Genomic DNA, 23,564 nt, shown 5'->3' with positions numbered 1-23,564 from the left:
CCCTCCGCCCTCTCCGTGGGGTTTGTCCTCAGCAGTGAGGCCGAAATGAAGCCCCCGGGGTGGAAGGGCTTTGGTGAGTTGGAGCCGGCCATGTGTCTGAGATGGCCCCCAGGCGGCCTAGTCATTCTCAGGGCTGGCCGGACGTGTGTGCCCCCTGCAGGGGCGGCCCAGGGCTCACGGTGGCCGGCCGCATTTGCCTTCTTTGGTTGTCACCAGGGACTGGCGGCCGGCCCTGTGGCCGGGCACAGCGTTGACGGGCCCCCACAGCTGCGGCGCATGTGTGCCCGGCCGTCAGCTCCCTGACAGGCGGGCTGCAGGGGGGCAGGGCGCCCAGCGGGAGGGAGGCCAGCGGCTGCAGCTGAGTGGACAGCAGGTGCGATGTGGCCCGGGTGGCTGGCGATTACCGGCTGCTTCCCTGCCCCGGGGGCCTAGCGGGGAGGGGTCTTCTTCGCTGTCAGCCCACGGGGCCCGGAGTGCAGAGGGCTGTCAGAGCCCCCAGCGGGCGTGGACGATGCGCATCTCTGCTCCGGTGGGGGTGCGGGGGGAGGGGCGGGGAGGTAGCGGTAAATGCCATCTGTCAGCATTATTAATCACCACCCACAGAGGCTGGCTGCCCCGGACGGACATGTGTGTCTGTGTCTGTCCTGGTCCTGCGGGGCCCCTGGGAGAGGAGAACGGGGGAGAAGCAGAGGACACGTGACAGGTAGTCACACAGGGACAGCGAACAGGTGTGCAGCCCCGACCATGGCCCTGGCCCCTGGGCGAGACCCCGTCAGCATTAGCCGAGTGAGCTCGGGGCAGTGGCCGGNGGTCCTGCCCGGACAGCCCCACACTGGCCACCAGCCAGTGAGAGCCGAGGGGAGTCTGAGCCTCGCTGTGGGTCTCGGGGGGCCAGGGAGCAGCCCTTAGCTTGGCAGGGGGCCTCGAGAGGGGGCAGGGCAGGAAGCCAGCGCCAGGAGAACAAGGCTGCCCCTGCCGGCAGCTCATTACCGTTTGCCTACACGCACGCACGCCGCAGGGGCAGTGGGCCAGTCAGGCTGGGCTGCTGTGCAGGCTGGTCGGGGCTCCCGCACAGCCCGGGGCTTCGGGGATGGGAAGGAAATGATAAGTAATGGGAGTGACAGTAGCCCCCGCCACCCGTGCTGTGATGGTGGGGGTGCCAGGCCTCCGCTAAGTGCATTTCTCCCTCGGTCTGCTTTGATCTGCCCCGCACACCAGGGAAGTGTTTGTAGGCTTGAGGCCGGGAGCAAGGAGCCGGGCTCACGGAGGCACTGACCCGTCCTGAGGGCAGCGTCCAGCTCCCTCCAAGCGTGGGCCCTGAGCGGACCCACCCTGCTGTCCCTGGTCGGCCGGCCCCTCCACCCCCACCGGCCCCCTCCAGCCCGAAGCAGGGAGACCCCAGGGAGATGCCTTCAGACCCCGTCCCCACTGCGTCCTACTCTTGCATCAAGTGTGTGCACAGCCCAGCCTTCTGCACGTCCCCACCCCACATGCTCCCTGTAAACAGGTGGGCCAGGAGGCAAGGTCATGCGGAGTGGGGTGCCATTCCAGAGGGCGAGGAGCTGAAGTGGGGGGGCATCTCGCCTGAGGACTGAGGCCAGAGCTGAACCACCAAGAGGGCAGGAGTGTTCCAGGCGGGGTGCTCTGGGTGTGGGAAGAGGGGCGAGGAGTGTGACAGATGGGGGCCCCAGATGGGGCGGGAGGGGCGGCCTGGATCAGTAAGGAGCCTCAGTGCTGTGAAAGCTGTGGACGTGCGGGCCGAGACCGGCCCCGGCCGCTGTGCGGAGCCTTCAGGGGCTCCCTCCCGCCCACACAGAGGGCCCACGTGCACCAGCCCAGTCCCTGCTGACGCTCCATCCTGGAGCCCCTGCTCTCGTGTGTCTCACCGGGACTCCCCGAACACCCTGAACTTCCCTTCAGCACAAACGCGGCTCCTCGCCATGGCCACACCCCCTCTGCTCTTCCCTGACCGCCTGTGTCCTTTTCTGGGGTGGGGTCTGTGCTGAGGGCAGCCTCGAGAGCAGGGTCCTGGCACACACTCGCTCCATAAACCTTTGACGAATTGCACTGAGCCGTGGGTGCTCAGTGGGTGCCCAGGCTGCTACCCCCTCTATAGGGAAATAAAGACTGGGGGGAGGTGCAGGGACCCCTCCCCCAGGTCACACAGCCAGGAAGCCACAGAGCCAGGACTCAAACAAGGCGCAGAACACTGGTGAGGTCCCGTCTGGTGCACCCGGGGCTGCCTCCCCCACACCCAGCCCCTGCAGCCTCAGTCTGAACCCCGGCCCTGCTGCGGCTTCTGGAAGAACATGGTGCATTGAGGACAAGCAGGGCTGGCAGCCTTGCACACCCACACGACCTTTCACCTGCCGTGTGCCCGCAGCAGACACCGCGCCTCTCTATCCTGCGAGCAGGGCTGGCAGTGGCACGCCTGCCCCCAGGGCTTCCTCCAGAATAAACAGCCACGATGGTCAAGGGCGCAGAGCAAGCGTGAGCGTTTGCCTGTCTCCTCAGGAGACGGGCTGCCTCACCTTCCCTTTCCGCCAAAGGAGGTCGTGGGCGCTGCCGGGCGCTGTCGGTTCCCTGCCTGGCGCTCAGCCCCGGGCTGAGTGTGTCCACGAGCCGGATTCGCAAAGGCGACCTGCTGTGTTGGTCCCCCGCCCCCGCGGTCCCCCCGCTGGCCGTTCACATTACACAAGCGCCGTGGGAGGGGTGGGCGGCGTGGACCTGGCGGGTTCCCTCCGCCCTCTCCGTGGGGTTTGTCCTCAGCAGTGAGGCCGAAATGAAGCCCCCGGGGTGGAAGGGCTTTGGTGAGTTGGAGCCGGCCATGTGTCTGAGATGGCCCCCAGGCGGCCTAGTCATTCTCAGGGCTGGCCGGACGTGTGTGCCCCCTGCAGGGGCGGCCCAGGGCTCACGGTGGCCGGCCGCATTTGCCTTCTTTGGTTGTCACCAGGGACTGGCGGCCGGCCCTGTGGCCGGGCACAGCGTTGATGGGCCCCCACAGCTGCGGCGCATGTGTGCCCGGCCGTCAGCTCCCTGACAGGCGGGCTGCAGGGGGGCAGGGCGCCCAGCGGGAGGGAGGCCAGCGGCTGCAGCTGAGTGGACAGCAGGTGCGATGTGGCCCGGGTGGCTGGCGATTACCGGCTGCTTCCCTGCCCCGGGGGCCTAGCGGGGAGGGGTCTTCTTCGCTGTCAGCCCACGGGGCCCGGAGTGCAGAGGGCTGTCAGAGCCCCAGCGGGCGGGTGGACGATGCGCATCTCTGCTCCGGTGGGGGTGCGGGGGGAGGGGCGGGGAGGTAGCGGTAAATGCCATCTGTCAGCATTATTAATCACCACCCACAGAGGCTGGCTGCCCCGGACGGACATGTGTGTCTGTGTCTGTCCTGGTCCTGCGGGGCCCCTGGGAGAGGAGAACGGGGGAGAAGCAGAGGACACGTGACAGGTAGTCACACAGGGACAGCGAACAGGTGTGCCGCCCCGACCATGGCCCTGGCCCCTGGGCGAGACCCCGTCAGCATTAGCCGAGTGAGCTCGGGGCAGTGGCCGGGGCGGGGGGGCGGCATGGGCTGTGCCTCTGTAACAGGGAGAGGACACCCACCTTGACGGCCTCGCGCAGCTGGGCCACCCCAAATCCCAACCACGGCCTCTGTGGTTTTTCGGCCTGTCCGGGCGCTGGCTGACCCGAGTTAAGACGGGGAGGCCCANCGGGGGGGCGGCATGGGCTGTGCCTCTGTAACAGGGAGAGGACACCCACCTTGACGGCCTCGAGCAGCTGGGCCACCCCAAATCCCAACCACGGCCTCTGTGGTTTTTCGGCCTGTCCGGGCGCTGGCTGACCCGAGTTAAGACGGGGAGGCCCAGGGCTCACCGTCCCCCAGCTGCAGAGATGGCCAGCTGCCACCTCAGGGTTTGTGTGGCTGGTCACATTCATCCAGAGGCCTTTCCTTCTGGGCCCTGCTTTGTGGGGGTCCCCGGGGTTCAGGGCCTTCCTAGGCCTTGGTGTGGCCCATCTCCACACCTGACCCTTAGCGGAGCATCACCCACCACATGGGAATCTGGACAATGTCAGGGGCACACGACCCGCTGGTCAGTGGACCACATATCGAGTGGCCAGGCCTAGAACAGCGTGAAATCACCCAGGAATCACCCAGGCCAGCAGGTGGTTAAATAGGGGTTTGCCACCCCAGAGGGTCTGTCTCCCAGGCCCTCTGGGAACCCCCCCCCCAGGTGAGCCTTTTGACATCTGAGAGCCGTCAGGGCCCTGGGAACCATGTTTCTCCAGGGGGGCCCAACCACCTGCAGCCCCCCACCTGGGACCTTGTTGGAAATGCAGATTCTTGGGCCTCCCCCAGACCTGCGGCCTCAGAACCGGGGATGAGGAAGCCAGCTTCTCTGCACTCGGCCTCCAGGGGATGCTGCAGGGGTCAGTGTTTGCAAGCTGCTGCCTGGGGGAGCCACCGAGCCCCCTGGTCCGCAGGGGAGTCAACCCAAGCCCCCCCAGAGCCACCCCCCACTAGGACCCCAGTCCCGTTCCGACTGACCCAGGATTCTCCCAGCTCCACCCTCCAGCCCAGCTGAAATGGGCTGATGCACGCCTGCCTGCCATCTGAGCCCAGGTGGGGGGGATGTCAGCCACCTGGGAACACAGCTGAGGCTTATCTGGGGGCACACTGGGCCCTGGGCTTGGGACCAGCTCTGCGCAGAGCCAGGAGCACCCCCAGGCGCCAGGGGCACAGGTCCGCACCAGCATGGGTCCCTCGTGTCCCCTCAGCCGGCTTCACCGTGCCTCTCTTTTTCTCCCCTCCCCTGTGGCCCCGCGGCCACCCGCAGTGGACAGGAAGGACAAGACAGCAACGATGCCCGACTCACCCACTGAGGTGAAGACTCAGCCCCGCTCCACACCCCCCGGCATGCCGCCCCCACCGCCTGCTGCGTCCCAGGGGGCCACCCGGCTCCCCTCCTTCACGCCTCACACAAGTGAGTAACCCAGGGCTGGGGCACCGAGTGGGCAGAGCGGAGGTCCCCTGGAGCTGTGTGAGGCTCCCAGCATTACTGCGAATCAAGCCCGTGCTGGGGGCCCTCGGCCCTGAATCCATAGATGCCCACCGTTGGGCCCTGGAGAGGGGGGATCTCATCATGGCTCAGAGCCCGAGCCTGGAGATTCAAATCCTAGCTCTACTGTGTTGCGGCTCTGTGGCCTGGGGCAGACTGCTTAACCTCTCTGGACCTGGCGCCCCTCATCCATAACTTGGGGCTGGCCATAGGAGCTGCTGTGAGGACAAGTGAGTTAATACAAGTTCTTAGTGGCCAGCACATCGTAAGTGTTTTAAAGAAGCTGTTACACCTGGAGCTCGGAGAGGGACAGGGACACGCCTGCCAGCTCACAGCAGCTTACTAGGGCTGGATGTCTGTCAGGGGCGGCCCCAGCCTCGGGGGGCTCGGCAGTGAGTCCATAGGGGGTGTGAGGGTTGGCCAGGACCTGAGTCAGCCGGGGCCCCTGCAGCCAGGGGTGTGGCAGGCCGAGTGGCCCTTCGGCCAGTGTCTCCCTGGCCCCAGGCTGAGGCACGGGGAGCATCTGGGCACATGCAGCGTCTCTGGGCGGGCTCTCACGGTCCACAGACACCACTGGGGACCTGCTCCTTTGAGTCAGAAACGTTGGTGACTCAGTGACCTTGGGGTCCTGAGCATTTGGGAAGGAGAGGCCAACCTTGGGCCGGTGGGGGCCCCCCAAGACTAGGGGCTTAGTGGTGCATCTGAAGCATTNACCCCCAGGCGCCAGGGGCACAGGTCCGCACCAGCATGGGTCCCTCGTGTCCCCTCAGCCGGCTTCACCGTGCCTCTCTTTTTCTCCCCTCCCCTGTGGCCCCGCGGCCACCCGCAGTGGACAGGAAGGACAAGACAGCAACGATGCCCGACTCACCCACTGAGGTGAAGACTCAGCCCCGCTCCACACCCCCCGGCATGCCGCCCCCACCGCCTGCTGCGTCCCAGGGGGCCACCCGGCTCCCCTCCTTCACGCCTCACACAAGTGAGTAACCCAGGGCTGGGGCACCGAGTGGGCAGAGCGGAGGTCCCCTGGAGCTGTGTGAGGCTCCCAGCATTACTGCGAATCAAGCCCGTGCTGGGGGCCCTCGGCCCTGAATCCATAGATGCCCACCGTTGGGCCCTGGAGAGGGGGGATCTCATCATGGCTCAGAGCCCTGTCCTGGTCCTGCGGGGCCCCTGGGAGAGGAGAACGGGGGAGAAGCAGAGGACACGTGACAGGTAGTCACACAGGGACAGCGAACAGGTGTGCCGCCCCGACCATGGCCCTGGCCCCTGGGCGAGACCCCGTCAGCATTAGCCGAGTGAGCTCGGGGCAGTGGCCGGGGCGGGGGGGCGGCATGGGCTGTGCCTCTGTAACAGGGAGAGGACACCCACCTTGACGGCCTCGCGCAGCTGGGCCACCCCAAATCCCAACCACGGCCTCTGTGGTTTTTCGGCCTGTCCGGGCGCTGGCTGACCCGAGTTAAGACGGGGAGGCCCAGGGCTCACCGTCCCCCAGCTGCAGAGATGGCCAGCTGCCACCTCAGGGTTTGTGTGGCTGGTCACATTCATCCAGAGGCCTTTCCTTCTGGGCCCTGCTTTGTGGGGGTCCCCGGGGTTCAGGGCCTTCCTAGGCCTTGGTGTGGCCCATCTCCACACCTGACCCTTAGCGGAGCATCACCCACCACATGGGAATCTGGACAATGTCAGGGGCACACGACCCGCTGGTCAGTGGACCACATATCGAGTGGCCAGGCCTAGAACAGCATGAAATCACCCAGGAATCACCCAGGCCAGCAGGTGGTTAAATAGGGGTTTGCCACCCCAGAGGGTCTGTCTCCCAGGCCCTCTGGGAAACCCCCCCCCAGGTGAGCCTTTTGACATCTGAGAGCCGTCAGGGCCCTGGGAACCATGTTTCTCCAGGGGGGCCCAACCACCTGCAGCCCCCCACCTGGGACCTTGTTGGAAATGCAGATTCTTGGGCCTCCCCCAGACCTGCGGCCTCAGAACCGGGGATGAGGAAGCCAGCTTCTCTGCACTCGGCCTCCAGGGGATGCTGCAGGGGTCAGTGTTTGCAAGCTGCTGCCTGGGGGAGCCACCGAGCCCCCTGGTCCGCAGGGGAGTCAACCCAAGCCCCCCCAGAGCCACCCCCCACTAGGACCCCAGTCCCGTTCCGACTGACCCAGGATTCTCCCAGCTCCACCCTCTGAAATTCTCCCAGCTCCACCCAGCTGAAATGGGCTGATGCACGCCTGCCTGCCATCTGAGCCCAGGTGGGGGGGATGTCAGCCACCTGGGAACACAGCTGAGGCTTATCTGGGGGCACACTGGGCCCTGGGCTTGGGACCAGCTCTGCGCAGAGCCAGGAGCACCCCCAGGCGCCAGGGGCACAGGTCCGCACCAGCATGGGTCCCTCGTGTCCCCTCAGCCGGCTTCACCGTGCCTCTCTTTTTCTCCCCTCCCCTGTGGCCCCGCGGCCACCCGCAGTGGACAGGAAGGACAAGACAGCAACGATGCCCGACTCGCCCACTGAGGTGAAGACTCAGCCCCGCTCCACACCCCCCGGCATGCCGCCCCCACCGCCTGCTGCGTCCCAGGGGGCCACCCGGCTCCCCTCCTTCACGCCTCACACAAGTGAGTAACCCAGGGCTGGGGCACCGAGTGGGCAGAGCGGAGGTCCCCTGGAGCTGTGTGAGGCTCCCAGCATTACTGCGAATCAAGCCCGTGCTGGGGGCCCTCGGCCCTGAATCCATAGATGCCCACCGTTGGGCCCTGGAGAGGGGGGATCTCATCATGGCTCAGAGCCCGAGCCTGGAGATTCAAATCTTAGCTCTACTGTGTTGCGGCTGTGTGGCCTGGGGCAGCCTGCTTAACCTCTCTGGACCTGGCGCCCCTCATCCATAACTTGGGGCTGGCCATAGGAGCTGCTGTGAGGACAAGTGAGTTAATACAAGTTCTTAGTGGCCAGCACATCGTAAGTGTTTTAAAGAAGCTGTTACACCTGGAGCTCGGAGAGGGACAGGGACACGCCTGCCAGCTCACAGCAGCTTACTAGGGCTGGATGTCTGTCAGGGGCGGCCCCGGCCTCGGGGGGCTCGGCAGTGAGTCCATAGGGGGTGTGAGGGTTGGCCAGGATCTGAGTCAGCCGGGGCCCCTGCAGCCAGGGGTGTGGCAGGCCGAGTGGCCCTTCGGCCAGTGTCTCCCTGGCCCCAGGCTGAGGCACGGGGAGCATCTGGGCACATGCAGCGTCTCTGGGCGGGCTCTCACGGTCCACAGACACCACTGGGGACCTGCTCCTTTGAGTCAGAAACGTTGGTGACTCAGTGACCTTGGGGTCCTGAGCATTTGGGAAGGAGAGGCCAACCTTGGGCCGGTGGGGGCCCCCCAAGACTAGGGGCTTAGCGGTGCGTCTGAAGCATTTCTGGTGGGCGATAGAGAGAATCCACATAGCACTCGCTCCCTCCACGTCCGGAGGCCAGAAAGCCCCATACCTGGGGAGCCCTTCCCCCGTCTCTAGGAAAGGTGCCTCGAGTGCCTCGGCCTCGTGGTAAAGCAGGAAAACCACCTCAGACACCCTTCCGCCCGCCCAGAGCCCAGGCGGCACCGCAGGGCCCAGCTCCTTTCCTCCCTGTCATTCGAGGCCCGGCAGCCAGGGTCTCTGGGGCTGGGCTGTGACCCGGCCTACATCTGGAGCAAGGTGCTGGCTTTCAGTGGTCGGGCAGCCCAAGTTCGGGGCCAGGCTTGTCCATAGGAGTTGGCTTTGAGCCAGTCTCCTGGCCTCTCCCCGCCGAGGGGAGCAAGTGGAACGTACCAGCTGCTTCCAATGTGCTGCCTCGAGGCACAGACCTCTGTGCACGCTGAGGGGCTGAATAGCCGGCACCCTCCCCGCACTTCCCTTCCACAGGTTCCAGCTGCCCCTCCTACAGGCCAGTCTGAGCCAGGGTCACCCTGTGTCACGGAGACCCAAGGGAGCCCCTGGCCCCGCCTCCTCCCCCAGGAGGTAGCCCTCGGTGTCCAGGCTGGGGCTGGCCTGCGTGGGCCGCGGTGGAGGGCGCGGGGGCCGGCTGGCCTTTCCTGTCACACCGCCAGCTAGCCCGGTCAGCTCTGCCTCTTCTGTGAGGACCCCGCACTCACCTTGGGGCTGAACCGCAGGCAGGCTCCCTCCACCAGGCAGCGGCCAACCGACCCCTTTTGGCCACAGGCGGAGGCTCTGCAGGGCCAGGGAAACAAGGCCATGGGCCCTCCTCCTAAAATGACCACCCCACCCTCCCGTGTCCAGTTCCCAGGCAGAGAAGTCAGCGGGCCGTTTGCCGGTGTGACCGAGGGCTCGGAGCTGGTTGCCCGATGAAAGGGCACGTCGCCCTCAGCCTACTTTCCTTCTTGGTCCAGGACCCCTGTTCCCGAAAGCACTGCTCTGGGAACCAGGTGTTCCAGGTTGGGGACGGGTGGCGCCTGTGTGGCCCAGGATCCCCCGCACACGCCCAGTGCACCAGAGACTCACGCTTCTGGAGGGGAGGACCTGGCTCTATCTAGAGCATGGAGGTTACAAGAGGCCGGTGGTTCAGGCTACTTGAAGCTGCCACTTTGATGTCATTGGGCTTCTCAGGTGTCCCATCTGGGTCTCTGGCTGCCTCCACGTGGCCTCAGAGTTGAGCCCTCACCCGTGGAATTCCCTGAAAGCCGTGGTTAACTGCATCGTGCCCCTGGCTGCCGGGGGGTGCGAGCCTCCCCCACTCCCCCAGGACCAGCCTGGGGGCCACGCTGGCCAGACACCTGCCTTGAGCCGAGGCTTGAGGGCTGGTTTTCTGTGCCTGATGACCGCCCTGGGCACAAATTCATCCTGGAGTTGAGGCTGTGGTATGTCTGTGGCGGGGGTCAGGATGGCTGAGATAGCTCGGGATGTCCAGGGCTGCTCTGCAGCCGAGGGCCCCTCCCAGGCCTGTCCTGCCCTTGATTACCCGCTGTGGCAGGGGGCTCACTGCACGTCTAGGGGTCCAGCCCATCTTGCCGCGGCTCCCACCTGCTAACTCTAGCTCGGACAGATGACATCTCCGCCCATTTGGTGCTTCTTCCCTTCACGCTGGCTCAGCGCCGGGCCTTGTTTTCAAATCACCACTGATTTGTCTGTCAATGGACCTCATGCCCTGTCGGCTTGGGCTCCGGGTCCCTTGAGGACGGTGCCAAGTAGGGTTAGCGGGCACCTTCCAGAGAGCTTTTTAGGAACGAAGGTGTCCCACCGATGGAGACACCACAAGGCTTGTTGAGCTCTAGGAGGTCCTCCCAGAAATGGCCCTAAGAAACCCCCCAATGCAACCCCGTTATTTTACGGTAGAGGAACTAAGGCCCAGAGAAGGGAATGGACTGGCCTGAGGCAGTGACAGAGTCCCAATCCCCAAAACTGCTGTGGAGAGGCAGAGGGGAGGGGCCAACTGTGGGCGCCCTCGGGGCAGCCCTGCCCACCCGCCTGCTCTCTCCTGACAGCCTGTTTTTCTTATTTTGCTTACAGATCGAGAGGACGGGCCCACGATGTCCCTGCCCCACGGCCGTTTTCATGGCTGCTTAAAATGGTCTATGGTCTGTCTTTGTAAGTAAAATAACAAAAACCACGGCCTCCTGGGAGGTCCTCACACTGGCATCCTCTGCCCTGGAAGGCCACGGCGGAGCACCCCACTGCCTGCACCCCCAGGGTCACACCTGCTGTGTTCATTAGCCCTGCCTCCCTTAGAGGGAGGAGGGGGCCGGGGGGGCAGGCCCAGGAGCACAGAGCCCAGAGGCAGACCCGAGCGCTCACAAGCGCTGCAGCCCTGGGCAGCTGGGCATCCTCTCTGAGCCCCCTTCTCCCCCAGCACAGAACAGGGTGACTGAGGCAGATCCAGATCCCAGAGTTGTGAAAAGATCGAATGTCAACAGCAAGTCAGTCACTTGGCTGTCTTGAGGGCAAACCCCCGCCTGGCTCAGGCCCCAGCTCCCACCCCTCCTGGCCCAGTGACTGAGTTTCTCCACCTATAAAACGGTAGTCATCCCAGCACCTACTGCCAAGGGCAATTACGAGGAGCGTGAGATGCTAGTCTCACGAGGCCTGGGACCGCGGGGCGCTCGGTCACCAGTGGACATTTCTGCCGACATCTCGGGGCCACAGCTGACGCCCATGGCGGAACCCACTCGAGGGCCGTGGTCGTAGTTTGTCAGCCAGCGAGTGTGGTCAGGACAGGCCCCGACTCTACGCCTGGGGCCTGCACGGCCCTGTGTGGCCCCGCAGAGCCCCCAGGCTCTGAGCAGGAGGTGGCACGGCGGTCCTGCATTATTTATGTCCCGCAATGCCTCTGTCCTTGCTGCTACCGTGTGCCGCCCTGGCCTGGCTCTGGCGCCCAGCGGGTCCCCGGAGCCGCAGCACTGATGGGGAGAGGGGCTGGCGGGAGGGGCTGCTTGTCGGGCTCCACGTCCCAGCACGACCCCCGCCCAGGCCCCGGGGGAGCTGCAGGGGTGCTAGTGTGTGCCCCCAAACCTCAGCCGGGGACACGTGTGCGGTCTAACTTAGTAACACACCTGTTGTGGGAATGAAAGCGCTTGTGGCCGGGGGTTATTTTCGGCGTCTCTTTAGCAAGTTGCTGAGACTGCCCGGCAGCCCGCGGGAGGGAACACGGGCGAGCGAGGGCAAGCAGGCCACCGGGAGGACCCAGGCGCCGAGGGCAAGCTGGTAAGAGAGCTGCAGGGAGGTCAGGCCCAGGCTGGGCTGGTGGCCGCCGGGTGGGGGCCCAGGAGGTAGAGACAGCCACTCATCTTAGAAGCCTCTGGAAGAACCAGACCCCAGTGATGGCCCAGCACTGCCGCGAGGAATCAGCTCCCTGCTATGGTGAGCTCTCCCGTGGCAGCAGGGCCATCTCCTGGCCTGGCCAGGGTGACGGCCGGCGGCTGTCATCACTCTTGACCAGGGTGTCGGCTGGAGCTCAGCAGGGAGAGAGAACATTGGCACAACAGTGGGGTCTCCTGCTCCCTCAGAGGGTCCTGTGCACAGCACCTCGGACAGGGTGAGGGATGGGACGCTCCGTGCCCGTGCTTGGCGTTCACTTTCCACCGCAGAGCGAGGGAGGCCCCAGAATGAGGTGACACCCCGGGGCTGGTGTGTCCCTTCTAGGCCCTGGAAGGTGCTGCTGAGATCATTCAGACCAGGGGGCAAATGGGCTCCGACTGCGCAGTGTCTCTGGGGGAGGGGAGAGCAGACGTGAGTACTCAGGCCGTCTCAGGACAGGAGACGGCACAAAGCCTGGCCTTCAGCCGCGGGTTTCCAACTTCCACGTGGTGGCCAGTTACTGACAAGAGATCCCCCAACACGTAAAAGCAGTCAGGGTCCAGCATTCCCAGCTCTTTCCAGTGGTAGAAGGACAGCCTAGGTTCTATAATCCAGGGAAACATGGAGCGGAAGGGGGCCAGGCACCCGACCTCAAGCCAAGGGCCATTTGCAAATGAAGAAACTGAGGCCAGGCCGCCATTCTCACCCCCCTGTGCTAGTCCAGGCAGACGTGAGGCCTCAGGCAGGATGTCCCCTCGCAGCCAGGGTGGCTTCTCATGCCCATGAGAGCAGAGCTGTGTCTGCTGAGGGCCTACGGTGTGCTGGGGTCAACCCGCTGATGCAGGCAGCCTGGGGAACCGGATGGAGTGCGCACAATAACAGAGAGCCTTGCCGCCTGTGGGTTGGGTGCCTGGCTCCTGGCCAGCAGTCCAGCTCAGTGAGTCAGGGAGGGACGTTTGCAGGTGTCTCTGGCCAGCAGGTCCGTGGGGAGGAGCCAGCCATCACAGCTAGAGGTGCGGGCGGTGCCTGGTGCAGGCCAAGCCAGCGGCCTCAGGGTTAACAGAGGGCATTCAGTAGCGGGCTCTGGGGGCAGGGGTGGGCCAGCTCCAGAGCCCATGGGGGACAGTGCAGCCCCAGGGCTGGACTCAGTGGGAGCTGTGTCCCCTGGGCCTGCAGGGCAGATGGCGGGGGTGACAAGGACCCAGGAGAGCCACAGCTGTGGGAGGGGCCGAGGCCCAGAGAGGGGGGCTGGCATATGGGCCTGCCCCTCCAGCCCGGGTGAGGCCACGAGAGTTTGCAGAGGACACTTCCAGGGCCGGGTCGGGATGGCCAGGGCAGGCGTGGTCCGGAGCAGCAAATCTACACGCCCACCATCCTAAGCAAGCAGAGTGAACAGCAGACGTGCGTGGCCTCCGGAGAAGCCGCTTCACAGAGCAGACCCTGGCCGCATCCACATCCCCGAGACAGGAGCTCCTGCTCCCGTCTCCACACTCACAGGCTGCCGGGTCTCAACCACAGGTCCGTGGAGGGGGCTGGAGCCTCGAGAAATTCCGTCCTGAGAGGGCAGCAGCCCTGAGCTGCCCCCTCCCCAGACCCCCCTGCATGGCCTCTGTGCACAGCCCCAGCTGGACAAGGTGGGAGGGGCAGGCACGGGCCTTGTGGGCCACCGCTGAGCGAGAGAGAGGTGTGTACATGTGTGTATATGCATACGTGTGTGTACATGGTGCTGTCATACACACGTGTGTGGCTGTGAGGGGCTGCATATGCCCGTGTGTGCGTGTGTCTGCGTGCACACGTACATGTGTGTGAGCGTATGTGTCCATGTGTGCGTGTGTGCATGTGTGTGCGTGTGTGCCCGTGTGTGCATGTCCATGTGTGTGCGCGTATGTGTCCGTGTGTGCCCGTGTGTGCATGTGTGCCCGTGTGTGCATATGTGCCCGTGTGTACATGTCCATGTGTGCGAGCATATGTGTCCGTGTGTGCACGTGTGTGCGTGTGCCCACATGTGAATGTACGTGTGTGCATGTGTCAGTGTGTGCCTGTGTGTCTGTGTGCACATGTACGTGTGTGTGCATGCGTGTGTATGTGGGGGTCTGAGAGTACGTGGGTGGGTTTGTGTGTGGTGCATGTGTATAGGTATGAGTGTGTATGGCATGTGCGTGGGGGTGTGTGTCATGATGCTGAGGCAGGGAGTGGAGGTGGGGAGCGGAAGGCATGTATCAGGACGCGGGGCTCAGACTATCATGTAGGGAACGTGTTCAGGTGCAGGAGGAGGGGCGGGCCGGTGAGTGTGCACGGGGCTCAGTGTGTGAACACGGGAGCTGCCTGGAGCAGGTGCCTGGGCCTCTGGCGGGGCTGGGCAAGGTGTGCATGGCCTCTGGGTGTATCAGACAAGCCTCAGGACTCCCAGATGTGCCAGCCCCCCTTCCCGCATCTGGAGCCCCCTCCGCTGTCACCGAGGGCCCTGACCGCCCACGACCTCTGACGTCTCCGCAGACCCTAGTCGTTAAGGCTCGGGCATAGGCCGAGGCCAGGGCACTAGGCCGCAGGCTGGGCATAGGCTCAGCCTCCCCTCTGTCCCTCGAAGCTGAGGAGTGAGTTCTTGTCCTGGGACATGGCATGGTGACCCCAGGTGTCCGCCAGTCCTGGGATACTGACCCTGGTGTTGGGGCCTGGTGACCTCCGGTGCTGCTTTTGTGACCCCTGCAGTGCGCTCATCACAGGGGCCTTGGGTCCGCTGCCTGTCCTCCCCACACAGCCCAGGGCCCCTGTGCATTCACACCGTGTGTGTGGCAGGCCCAGACAGTAGCTGCCAGGGGCCTCTGGGCCAGGATCCAACCCCACTTGTCCAGGCCGTCCAGGCCCCCCTGCCCCACCCCATGCCCTGTGAGCCCAGGCGATAGGGCCTGTGTAGGCCGTGGGGCACCACTTGGGGCCGTTGTGGCAGAGGAGAGGGTCACGGCCTTTCAGGAAGGGTGAGCCACCACTCCCTGGAAAGGGGGAGGTGGGCCCCCAGGTCCCTCATGGAGGAGAAGCCCGTCCTTGTTCCCAGCGGTCACCTGGGCAGCCTGGCAGGGGTCCTGGCGTGGTGCCCTCTGGCAGTGGCGGGCCTGACCGTGCAGCCCAGAGCAAGGCCAGAGGGGTGTTGCTGAGCCAGGACCACCTCCGGATCGTGGCCGCACGACGGCCCAGGCCCACCCGCTCCTGACCTGGGGCCCCAGTCTGCACACCCGTGTAGGGCGTCTGGGGCCCCCGTGGCACCGTGGCTGGCTCCAGCCCGCAGCCTCTCTCAGCCATCGTCCTCAGCCCGCCTCTCCTTCCCGCAGTGATGAACGGCAGTCACTCGCCGACGGCAGTCAACGGTGCCCCGTCCACACCCAGCGGCTTCAGTAATGGCCCGGCCACCTCGTCCACGGCCTCGTTGTCCACGCAGCACCTGCCCCCGGCCTGCGGGGCGCGGCAGCTCAGCAAGCTGAAGCGCTTCCTCACCACCCTGCAGCAGTTCGGCAGCGACATCTCGCCGGAGATCGGGGAGCGCGTGCGCACGCTGGTGCTGGGGCTCGTGGTGAGTGGGGCGGGCGGCGGAGGCCCAGCGGTCTGCGGAGCTGGGCCGGGGGCTCGGCCTGACCGCACGTGTGTTTTTTCGCTCAGAACTCCACGCTGACCATCGAGGAGTTCCATTCCAAGCTCCAGGAGGCCACCAACTTCCCTCTGCGTCCTTTCGTCATCCCCTTCCTGAAGGTAAGCAGGCGTCCCTCTCCCCTTGTAGCCGGGCCGGCCATGGAGTGCCGCGTCTGCTCCCCATCTGCTGTGATCAGCCACCACCCTCGGCCCACCGGAGGGTGCCGTGTGGGAGCCGTGCTGACCAGCCAGGGCCGATCCCTACTAGTTACGGCTGCAGACCCGTTGCCTCCAGACCCTGTGCTTTCAGAGCCCCCCAGGTCCATCCTGCAGTGTGGGTCAGATGCACTCATCCTCTCAACAGCTATGTCTTGAGCACCCACTGTGTGCCTGGTCATGCATCAGGCCTGGGGACGCGGTGGGAGGGAATTCAGCCCACCAACAATGGCTACAGATCGGTGGAGGTGGGGGGCATGTTGGTGCGGGCTGAGGAGGGTGAGGGAGGGAAGCAGCTGGATAGTGGAGGACAGAGCCTCCCAAGCCTCAGGGACTACGCGCACAGAGGCCCAAGGCAGGGGTGTGCCTGCTGTGTTTGGCATGAGGCTGGACCAGAGGGAGGGGAGAGGGACAGGGGACGGACAGACGGACGGGCAGTGGGGGGTTGCGTGGGTCAGCAGACGCATGGAGGAGTGGGTGTCAGAGAATGAGGGTCGTGTGGTCAAACGTGGAGGGAAACGGTGGACCAGGGCCTCTACGCAGGGGCGGGTGGTGCCAGGCTGGCACAGCAGTAACACGGGGCTTGTGAGCCATGCAGGTCCCTGGGCCCCAGCCCAGAGTCAGAATCTGCATTTCAACAAGGTGCTGGGTGATTCATGTGCACGCGGAACGGGGCGAGCATAGTTCTAGACCCCGCGGGACCCACTTCTCTTTGCGGTCCTTCTCAGGGCCTTCCCTCCACAGGGACGATCACGTATCTCCCACAGAGGGCAAAGGTAAAACACTTCCTGAGTGGCTGTGACTCTGTGACCCTTTACTTCTGGGCCCTCCGGTGGTCAGGGTTCCACAGAGCTCACTCAGGAGATGCAGTTTCCCTGGGCCCTGCTCACCTGCGTGGCGGGCCCTGGTCAGGGCTGCCTTCCAGAGGGTCTGGGGGACACACGAGGCCAGAGGCTCCTGGCTTCGAGCCCTGCAGCCGAGCCACCACTGTTGGCCCGGCCAAGCTAGCTCACCCCTGTCTGACTCAGTTTCTGCAAACGTGCCGTGGAAGTCATCCTCAGGCCACTGGGAAGGTGGCAGACACTCGTGTCACATCGGGGGTCCTCATCTGGGCATTTAAACGCTTTGCAGATGAGGCCCATTCTGCAAAGCTCTTCGCAGTCGCCCCTGCTGACCCCCCACCCCGCAGCCCCGGGAGGGGGCAGACAGGAACTCCCACCGTTGCTGGTTCGCAGGTCCCCGCTGTAGAAAGGCGGAGTCCGGCTGGACCCGGGGCCATCAGACTCCAGAGTCCTGGCCTTTGCAGGGCCTGCCCTGGGCTGGTACCGGGTTCCCTACAGCCCCCGTGGAGGGGACCCTGGGTCCCACCCCACATCCGTCCTCCCTCCTTCCTGCCCTCCCGCCCACACCCTGCTGTGCTCACACCCCGCTGTGCTCACACCCCGAGCTGGGACGCCAGCAGCCGCGCCAGGGTTTGGGCCCATCTGGCAGTCATTCGCATCAGGAGCCCTGCCCCTCCCTCCCCTCCTTCCACTTACTGCTGACTCCACGCTCCCCATCTTTGGGGACACAGCACGCCTGCTTATTCTGTCAGATCAAATATTTACAGCAGATGTCCCCGCCCGCTCAGCTGTCCTTGTTTATTGGAGGAGCGGGAACATCCGGTGTCCCCTGCCCTGGCCCCAGCCAGGCCTGCAGCCCCCCACCCACGGCACCGCCAGCCCCACCCCCAGCATCCTCCCAGACACACCCCAACGTGGTGCGAGGCAGGCCACGCCGTGGCCAGCACTGCCTGTGACGGAGCTCTCTGGCTCTGTTTCCCCTCAGCCCACCGTGGTCTCGAAGGGCTCCCGGGGCTCTCGCGCCTAGACTGCTCTCGTGGTCACCGGGGCCTGCCAGCCGCGCTCCGTGCCTGTGACCCCACCCGGGGCTTGGGGCCAGCGCACCGTCAAGGACACGTCCCTGACATGGAGCTTCTGGGGTGCAGCCAGTTCTGTTGGCAGGCCGTGGTGCCGGCCAGAGGCCTGGCCCCGAGGTCCTGCCTGGGGAGCAGCCCCTACCCCACCCCGGGCAGGAGCCCCAGCCACTTTAGAACACAGCCACACAGGGGAGCATGGCAGGAGTTCCCCCTGCCTAGCCGCTGCGTGACCCTGGCTTCCTGTCTGTGACCTGGGCTGGGGGAGGGATAGCACCTTCCCGGGGATTCACCGCCCCCCAGGCCCACCACAGGGTGTGCCCTTGCGAGGGCACTAGTGGGCCTCTCCCACGGTGACCCCCTCACGGGGGCAGGAATGCGCGAGGTAACTCACACCCAGGGCAGGAGTTCGGGGAGCTTCACACGGCCCCACTCACATGATACGGAAGTCCAGAAGTGACGTGTCCTGCCCAGGGTCAAAGGGCAGAGCCAGGGTGGGCTGACCGCCGGGCCCACAGCTCACAGGCTGTGTGGGCGTTACAGGAGGCCCCGGACAAAGCCGCAGAAACACCACAAGCCCTAGTTAAATGGGGGTCACAGCTCAGCCAACCCCCCCCATCACAGCTGTCTGTGCAAATGCTGATGTCCCTTTGGCCTGAGTTCCCATCTGTGAAGAAGGTTGTTCTGGGCCTTCCTGCAATGTCGGTGTGCACGGGGCTCTGGTAGCCACCTCAGGCTGTCCACATCTGGGTGGCCAGGCCTCCCCTGCACCCGGAGCCCTGGGGACAGAATGGGGACTGCTGCCCCAGAGGAATGTGTGAGACCAGCCGCCCCGTGGCCTCCACCCATTCTTCTGGCCTGAGGCTCCCCTTACCCCCCCTCCTCCACCAAGGACCCCAAGACCCCTGAATCCTCTCCTCAGACTGACGCTGTGCGTGGCTGGCTACGTGGTAGGGCTTTCAGAACCTGGGAGACACGGCCCCACCCGGCCGGCCCTCCGCCCGCAGCCCCGGCTCCCAGCTGGCCCCAGCCAGCCAGGAATCCAGATGTTTCCACGGCCCTAACAGCGACCAGCCGGCCAGCCGGTGTCCCTGCAGTCCCCACCCTGCTGAGCCAGCCAAGGGGAGGCCATTCGGGGGCGGGGGGGTGGCGGTGAGGACAGGGAGGATGTTTGGCGTCTTCAGACCTCTCGGGACCTCCTTTCCCAGCTCATGGTCCTAACGTGTTCGACAGATGGCGGGCTGGCCCCCGTTCAGCTATCCAAATAGGAAAACAGGCCTCGCAGCCGGCTCTGCTGGACAAAAACGCATCGGCTGCTCGATCAGGTCCGGGTGGACGCGCTCACGGGGGCGGCAGAGGCAGGAGGCGGTGGCAGCTCTGAAATGCCCTGAGAAAGTTGGGGGATTGTATTTACTTACAAACCCTTGGAGCTGCTGTCTCTCCCAAGCAGCCTGCCGCTGGGCCCCCATCCAGCCTGCCCCAGTTGTGCGCCAAGCTCTGGGAGGACTCTGGATGGCGGGAGGAGCCTGCTTGCGGCCCAGCAGCACACGCAGGGGGTGGGGCTGGAGCAGACCTGGGGGCGCGGTGGTTGCACGCAGCGATGCTGGACGGGGACTCCACCGGGATCCCGTGCCCCCCACCGGACGTGTCATTCTCCTCACTGTGCCGTGTGCTCCTTACCCATACGTGGGGACCACGTTGTCATGTGTGTCCACGGATGGTTGTAAGGATCGCGGGAGGTGGCGCATGTGACGGCTCCCAGGGGGGTGGGCATGTGCCCCCATGTGGTCTGGGTCCCAGGCTGCTTGGCGCAGGGCTGGCCTGGACACCCACAGGAGGTGGGAGCGCTGGGGCTGCACCCCGGGGTGCAGGTCTGGAGCAGACATGCGGGGTGCTGCTCCCAGCTTCTCCTTTTACAGTTAGCCGTTGGGGGGGCTGCCCCTCCCCAGCTCTGGGAGTCTGCTGTCCCTCCTCCACACGATGCATGGTCTGGTGCCTGCTCCCACTGGTAAAGGCAAGGAGTCCTGGGTACGATCCCCTCCTTGCCTTCTTCAGGTGCCATCAGGGGAGGAAGCTTGGTGATGTGCAGAAACCCCAGCCTGGGGGTCCAGGATCTGGACTCAGGGTCCCACTGCACCTCAAATCACTGTGTGCCCGGGGCGGGGGGGCACAGTCCCACCCACATTCCCAGAACACAAGGCCCAGAGAGGTCGTGTAACATGCCCAAGGCCACAAAGCAAAGCTGGCTGTGGCCTCCCTGCCTCACATCAGAGCACACTTGGCCCCTGCCGGCAGTGACCGCAGCCCCCTGTCCTCCCATGCAGGCAAACCTGCCCTTGCTGCAGAGGGAACTCCTGCACTGTGCGCGCCTGGCCAAGCAGACCCCCGCCCAGTACCTGGCCCAGCACGAGCAGCTCCTGCTGGATGCCAGTGCCTCCTCTCCCATCGACTCCTCCGAGCTCCTGCTGGAAGTCAACGAGAACGGCAAGAGGAGGACACCTGACAGGTAGAGGGGAGGCTGGGGAGGGAGACGGCAGAGGGCCTGACTCTCCAGAGCTCTCGTACCTTGGCTCTGCCAGCATCTCGTGCCAGGGCTGACAGCACGTGGGCCGACATCATGCTGCATTCCGTGGCCTGCAGCTAGTGGCCCAAGGCCGTCGAGCCTTGCCTGCGAGGCCACCACACAGGGCTTTGTGCGGCATCCTGACAACACAGATGGCCCCCTGGGAGGACCAGGGAGGGGTCAGGAGGATGTCTATGTGGCAGAAACTGCCTGGCTCTTTGCTTTGGGCTGGATGTGGACCTGAGCATCCAGGCACCTGAGGTCCCCTGGCGGCCGGGCTGGCCCTCGGTGCTGGCCCACAGAGCTGCGCTTGTCTGGCCACTGGACGACGCATGTCTATCTCCTCACTCCCTCAACAGGGGCTCAGGCTCCCTGACCATCGGCCACAGGAGCCCAGACAGCAGTGGGCGGTGGAGGTTGGCACGAGCCCCGGGGAAGAGGGAGAGTGGGGGCTGGGCTGGGCCTCGTCTCTCTGCTTGTGCATCTGTCCTGCGGCGCTTCCTCCTTCTCTCTGCCTGTGCCTGCCTCCCTCTCACCCGTTCTGCTGGGCTTTGTTCACGGTTCCTGGTCTGTGACCTTGCCTGCTCTTTGGGTCAGGACCAAAGAGAATGGGTCAGACCGTGACCCGCTGCACCCCGACCACCTCAGCAAACGGCCGTGCACCCTGAGCCCCGCCCAGCGCTACAGCCCCAGCAACGGACTGCCCCATGCCACGCAGCCGCCGCATTACCGCCTCGAGGACATGGCCATGGCCCACCACTTCCGGGACTCCTACCGCCACCCTGACCCTCGGGAGCTGCGGGAGCGCCATCGACAACTCGGTGAGCAGTGCGCTGGGGAGCAGGGGCACGCAGGGGAGGCTCAGGGAGAGACAGAGCGGGGCAGATACGCGGACACCACCTAGCCTTGTCTGTCCAGGAAGGATGCCGAGGAAATGGGTGTGGGGAGAGGATTTGAGTGGGGTAGGCCCAGAGGGAAACCCCACCCTGCTGGGCTGTGCCCCTGAGCCTTAGGGAGGGCCATCCTTCCCAGACCTCTGTCTTAGGGGTCTGACATCCCCCACCCTCAGGGTCAGGGGCCTCCCTCCCCCAGGAAAGGGCTGTGGTTCAGAGGAGCCTGCCCCGGGGGCTGGGCAGGGAGGGGCAGGTACAGGGCCTGAGGGAACCTAGAGCGCACCTGGAGGGGCGCTGGCCGCCTGCCAGGTATACACACAGGGTGTGCGGCCTGGATGTGGCGTCAGGGCCAGCCCGGAAGAGACCCCCTGTCGGGCAGGGTGGGTGTGTGAGTCACCGTGCTGCAGCTCCTGCCTCCAGGCCACACCCACACACTGAGCCCAGGCACCCCAGGGAAAGGAAATGCCCCCGAGACTCACGGGCCCTCATTGAGCACCACTGACTAGGCACACCCTGTCCTGCTCTGTGTGCGGGATGAGAGTGAGCCCCACAACTCTAGGACACGGGGTGAGCTGTGCACGGGGGAGGGAGAGGCAGGAGCCTGGCTCTCCGGGAGCAAATGGGTCCTCTGAGCTGCACCAGTTCCCCACTGCGCGCCTTGGGTGTGCGGTGTGAGCGCCGGCCTCAGTCTCCTCCTATGTCAGCTGGTCTAGTGGGAGTCCCACCCCTCGGGCTGGTGTGAGGAGAGTTCACACAGGGCCTGGCACAGGGGAGGGGCTGGTATTGGTTACCAGAACCATCACGGGTGGCAACATGCTCTGACGTTGGTAGTACGTGGGTGTGATGCATGGGCAGGCCCGTGTCACAGAGGACGAGGCCCAGAAAACCAAATGCACATGCCCAAAGCCTTCTAGCCGTGTCTGCCTGACCTCCTGACCCCCTCTGTATGGGGGACGAAGAGATGACTGGGACCCTTCCACAACCTGGGGCCCCCGGCATACTGGGGGGACAGCCTGGAAACAGCTGCCCCTGAGAGTCCCAGGGGACCAGTGGGGGGCCCAGAGGCAGGGTCAGCGAAGGCCTCACCCTGTACAAGGCCATCTCCCCGCCCCCACCCTGCGGAAGCTTGCAGGGCCTAGGCCCAGGCAGCAGGTGACAGCGTCTGGCTCCCTGCAGCCGGGTCGGGCAGGTGCTAATTCCCACCCGTTTCTGCTAATGCAAAAATAAACGCCAACTGTCAGGCAGATCTCAGCCACTATTTTGGTTGGGGCGTTGGCACGGGCCCTGGTGTCGCGGGTGGCAGGGCCGGGTGGTGGACAGTAGGCTGTGGCTGCTGCATCTCTCTCCTGCTGCAGTTTGAGGATGCATTTCAGGTTTGGTGGGGCTAGGAGACCCTCAGGGCTGGAAAAGGCCTCAACAGAGAGACCCCACCCAGGAAGCACCGGTCAGCTCTGGGTCACCCAGCATAGGCTTGGGGCACCACACCAGCGTGGGGCTGAGAGCATTTGATAGGTCAAACATCTGTTGCATCAGTGAATTCCTCAGTTCGGGGTTGTTTTGTTTCTCATTACCAGGCTCGGGGGGGGCACCCCACTGTTTCAGTCTCTGGAGCTGTACCAGCCAGCAGCTGAGGGCACAGTGGAGGCGCGGGCTGACCTTGGGTGACTTTGGGTAATCCCATCCCCGTCGCCAGCCTCGGTGCTCCCACCAGTCAGGTGGGAGTGAGGGTAGAACCCCCCCATGGGGGGCCGTGCCCTCCTGTGCACCTCCGCAGAGCCCTCTCACACCCCGGCACGTAGGCAGGGTAGGGAAACTGACAGCGCAGTGAGGTGAGGGGCCCGGGCCCTGCAGGGAACAAGTGTTGGGGTGTCTGGTCTCCCAGGGGACCCCACTTGGACCCAGCAGATGAGCCAGAGCACGGCCTCTTGCCCAGCTGGACTTCGGCCGGGAGACACAGCAGCCCTGCCCTGGGGACAGACGCAGCCCGTGGCAGGGACAGAATAAACAAGGACACGGCCAGGCCAGGACTGTTTACGCCTGCATACGTGTGGGGCCAAATGACTTCGGAAGGGCTCGGGGCTGCTGAGGAGGGCACCTAGGACCTGGGCTTTGAGGGGTGTGTAGGAGTCCAGCCGGCTGAGAGAAAGCGGGACAGCATGGGCTGAGCCAGGCGGCCGCCAGTGAGCCCCTGAGGGCTTTGGAGGAGTGACAAGGCCATCAAAGTGGGGCCTGAGGCAGCTTCCATGGGCAGCAGCGCAGAAAAACAAAGATGTGCTGGATTTGGAGACAGGGACGTAGGGGAGGGGTGGCCAAGCCTAGACTGAGGGATGGGGGCCGGTCTCTTCCTCCCAAACACTGAGTAGAGGCCAGGCCTGTTCCTGACCTCCCCCCAAAGTCGGTGGATGGAGGCTCAGTGCCCAGGGTCCCCCTGCTCACCCTTGTCCACTTCTCTCAGGCAGGCAAAGCCAAGCCCAAGGACAGGGCTTGGGGCGAGGGGCGGGGCCTGGGGAGCACGGGGTGGGGCCTGGATGAGGGGTGTGGC

At 65.0% G+C, this 23,564-nt stretch overlaps 1 protein-coding gene across 8 annotated transcripts in view; it reads left to right on the top strand.

The window, feature by feature from the left end:
• The window catches only part of CBFA2T3 (CBFA2/RUNX1 partner transcriptional co-repressor 3), an 84,399-nt gene extending 60,858 nt beyond the window's left edge, over nt 1–23,541 (top strand). For 2 of the 8 annotated variants that reach the window (XM_034672621.1, XM_034672626.1), the window contains exons 2-7: nt 7,512–7,658; nt 10,531–10,608; nt 15,141–15,379; nt 15,466–15,555; nt 19,891–20,072; nt 20,727–23,535. In XM_034672621.1, coding sequence (XP_034528512.1) covers nt 7,512–7,658; nt 10,531–10,608; nt 15,141–15,379; nt 15,466–15,555; nt 19,891–20,072; nt 20,727–21,033 — 1,043 coding nt within the window. In that variant the 3' untranslated portion in view covers nt 21,034–23,535. Of the gene's footprint in view, nt 1–4,829; nt 4,977–7,511; nt 7,659–10,530; nt 10,609–15,140; nt 15,380–15,465; nt 15,556–19,890; nt 20,073–20,726 lie in introns of all 8 variants that reach the window. The other 6 variants (XM_034672623.1, XM_034672627.1, XM_034672622.1 and 3 more) reach the window with 6 other exon arrangements.
• The last annotated feature ends 23 nt before the right edge of the window (nt 23,542–23,564 follow it).

The sequence above is a fragment of the Ailuropoda melanoleuca genome, chromosome 12 (assembly GCF_002007445.2).
Source record: "Ailuropoda melanoleuca isolate Jingjing chromosome 12, ASM200744v2, whole genome shotgun sequence".
NCBI classification, from domain to species: Eukaryota; Metazoa; Chordata; class Mammalia; order Carnivora; family Ursidae; genus Ailuropoda; species Ailuropoda melanoleuca.
The sequence above is the reverse complement of the archived record's forward strand: the minus strand, read 5'-3'. Positions and strand labels throughout refer to the sequence as shown.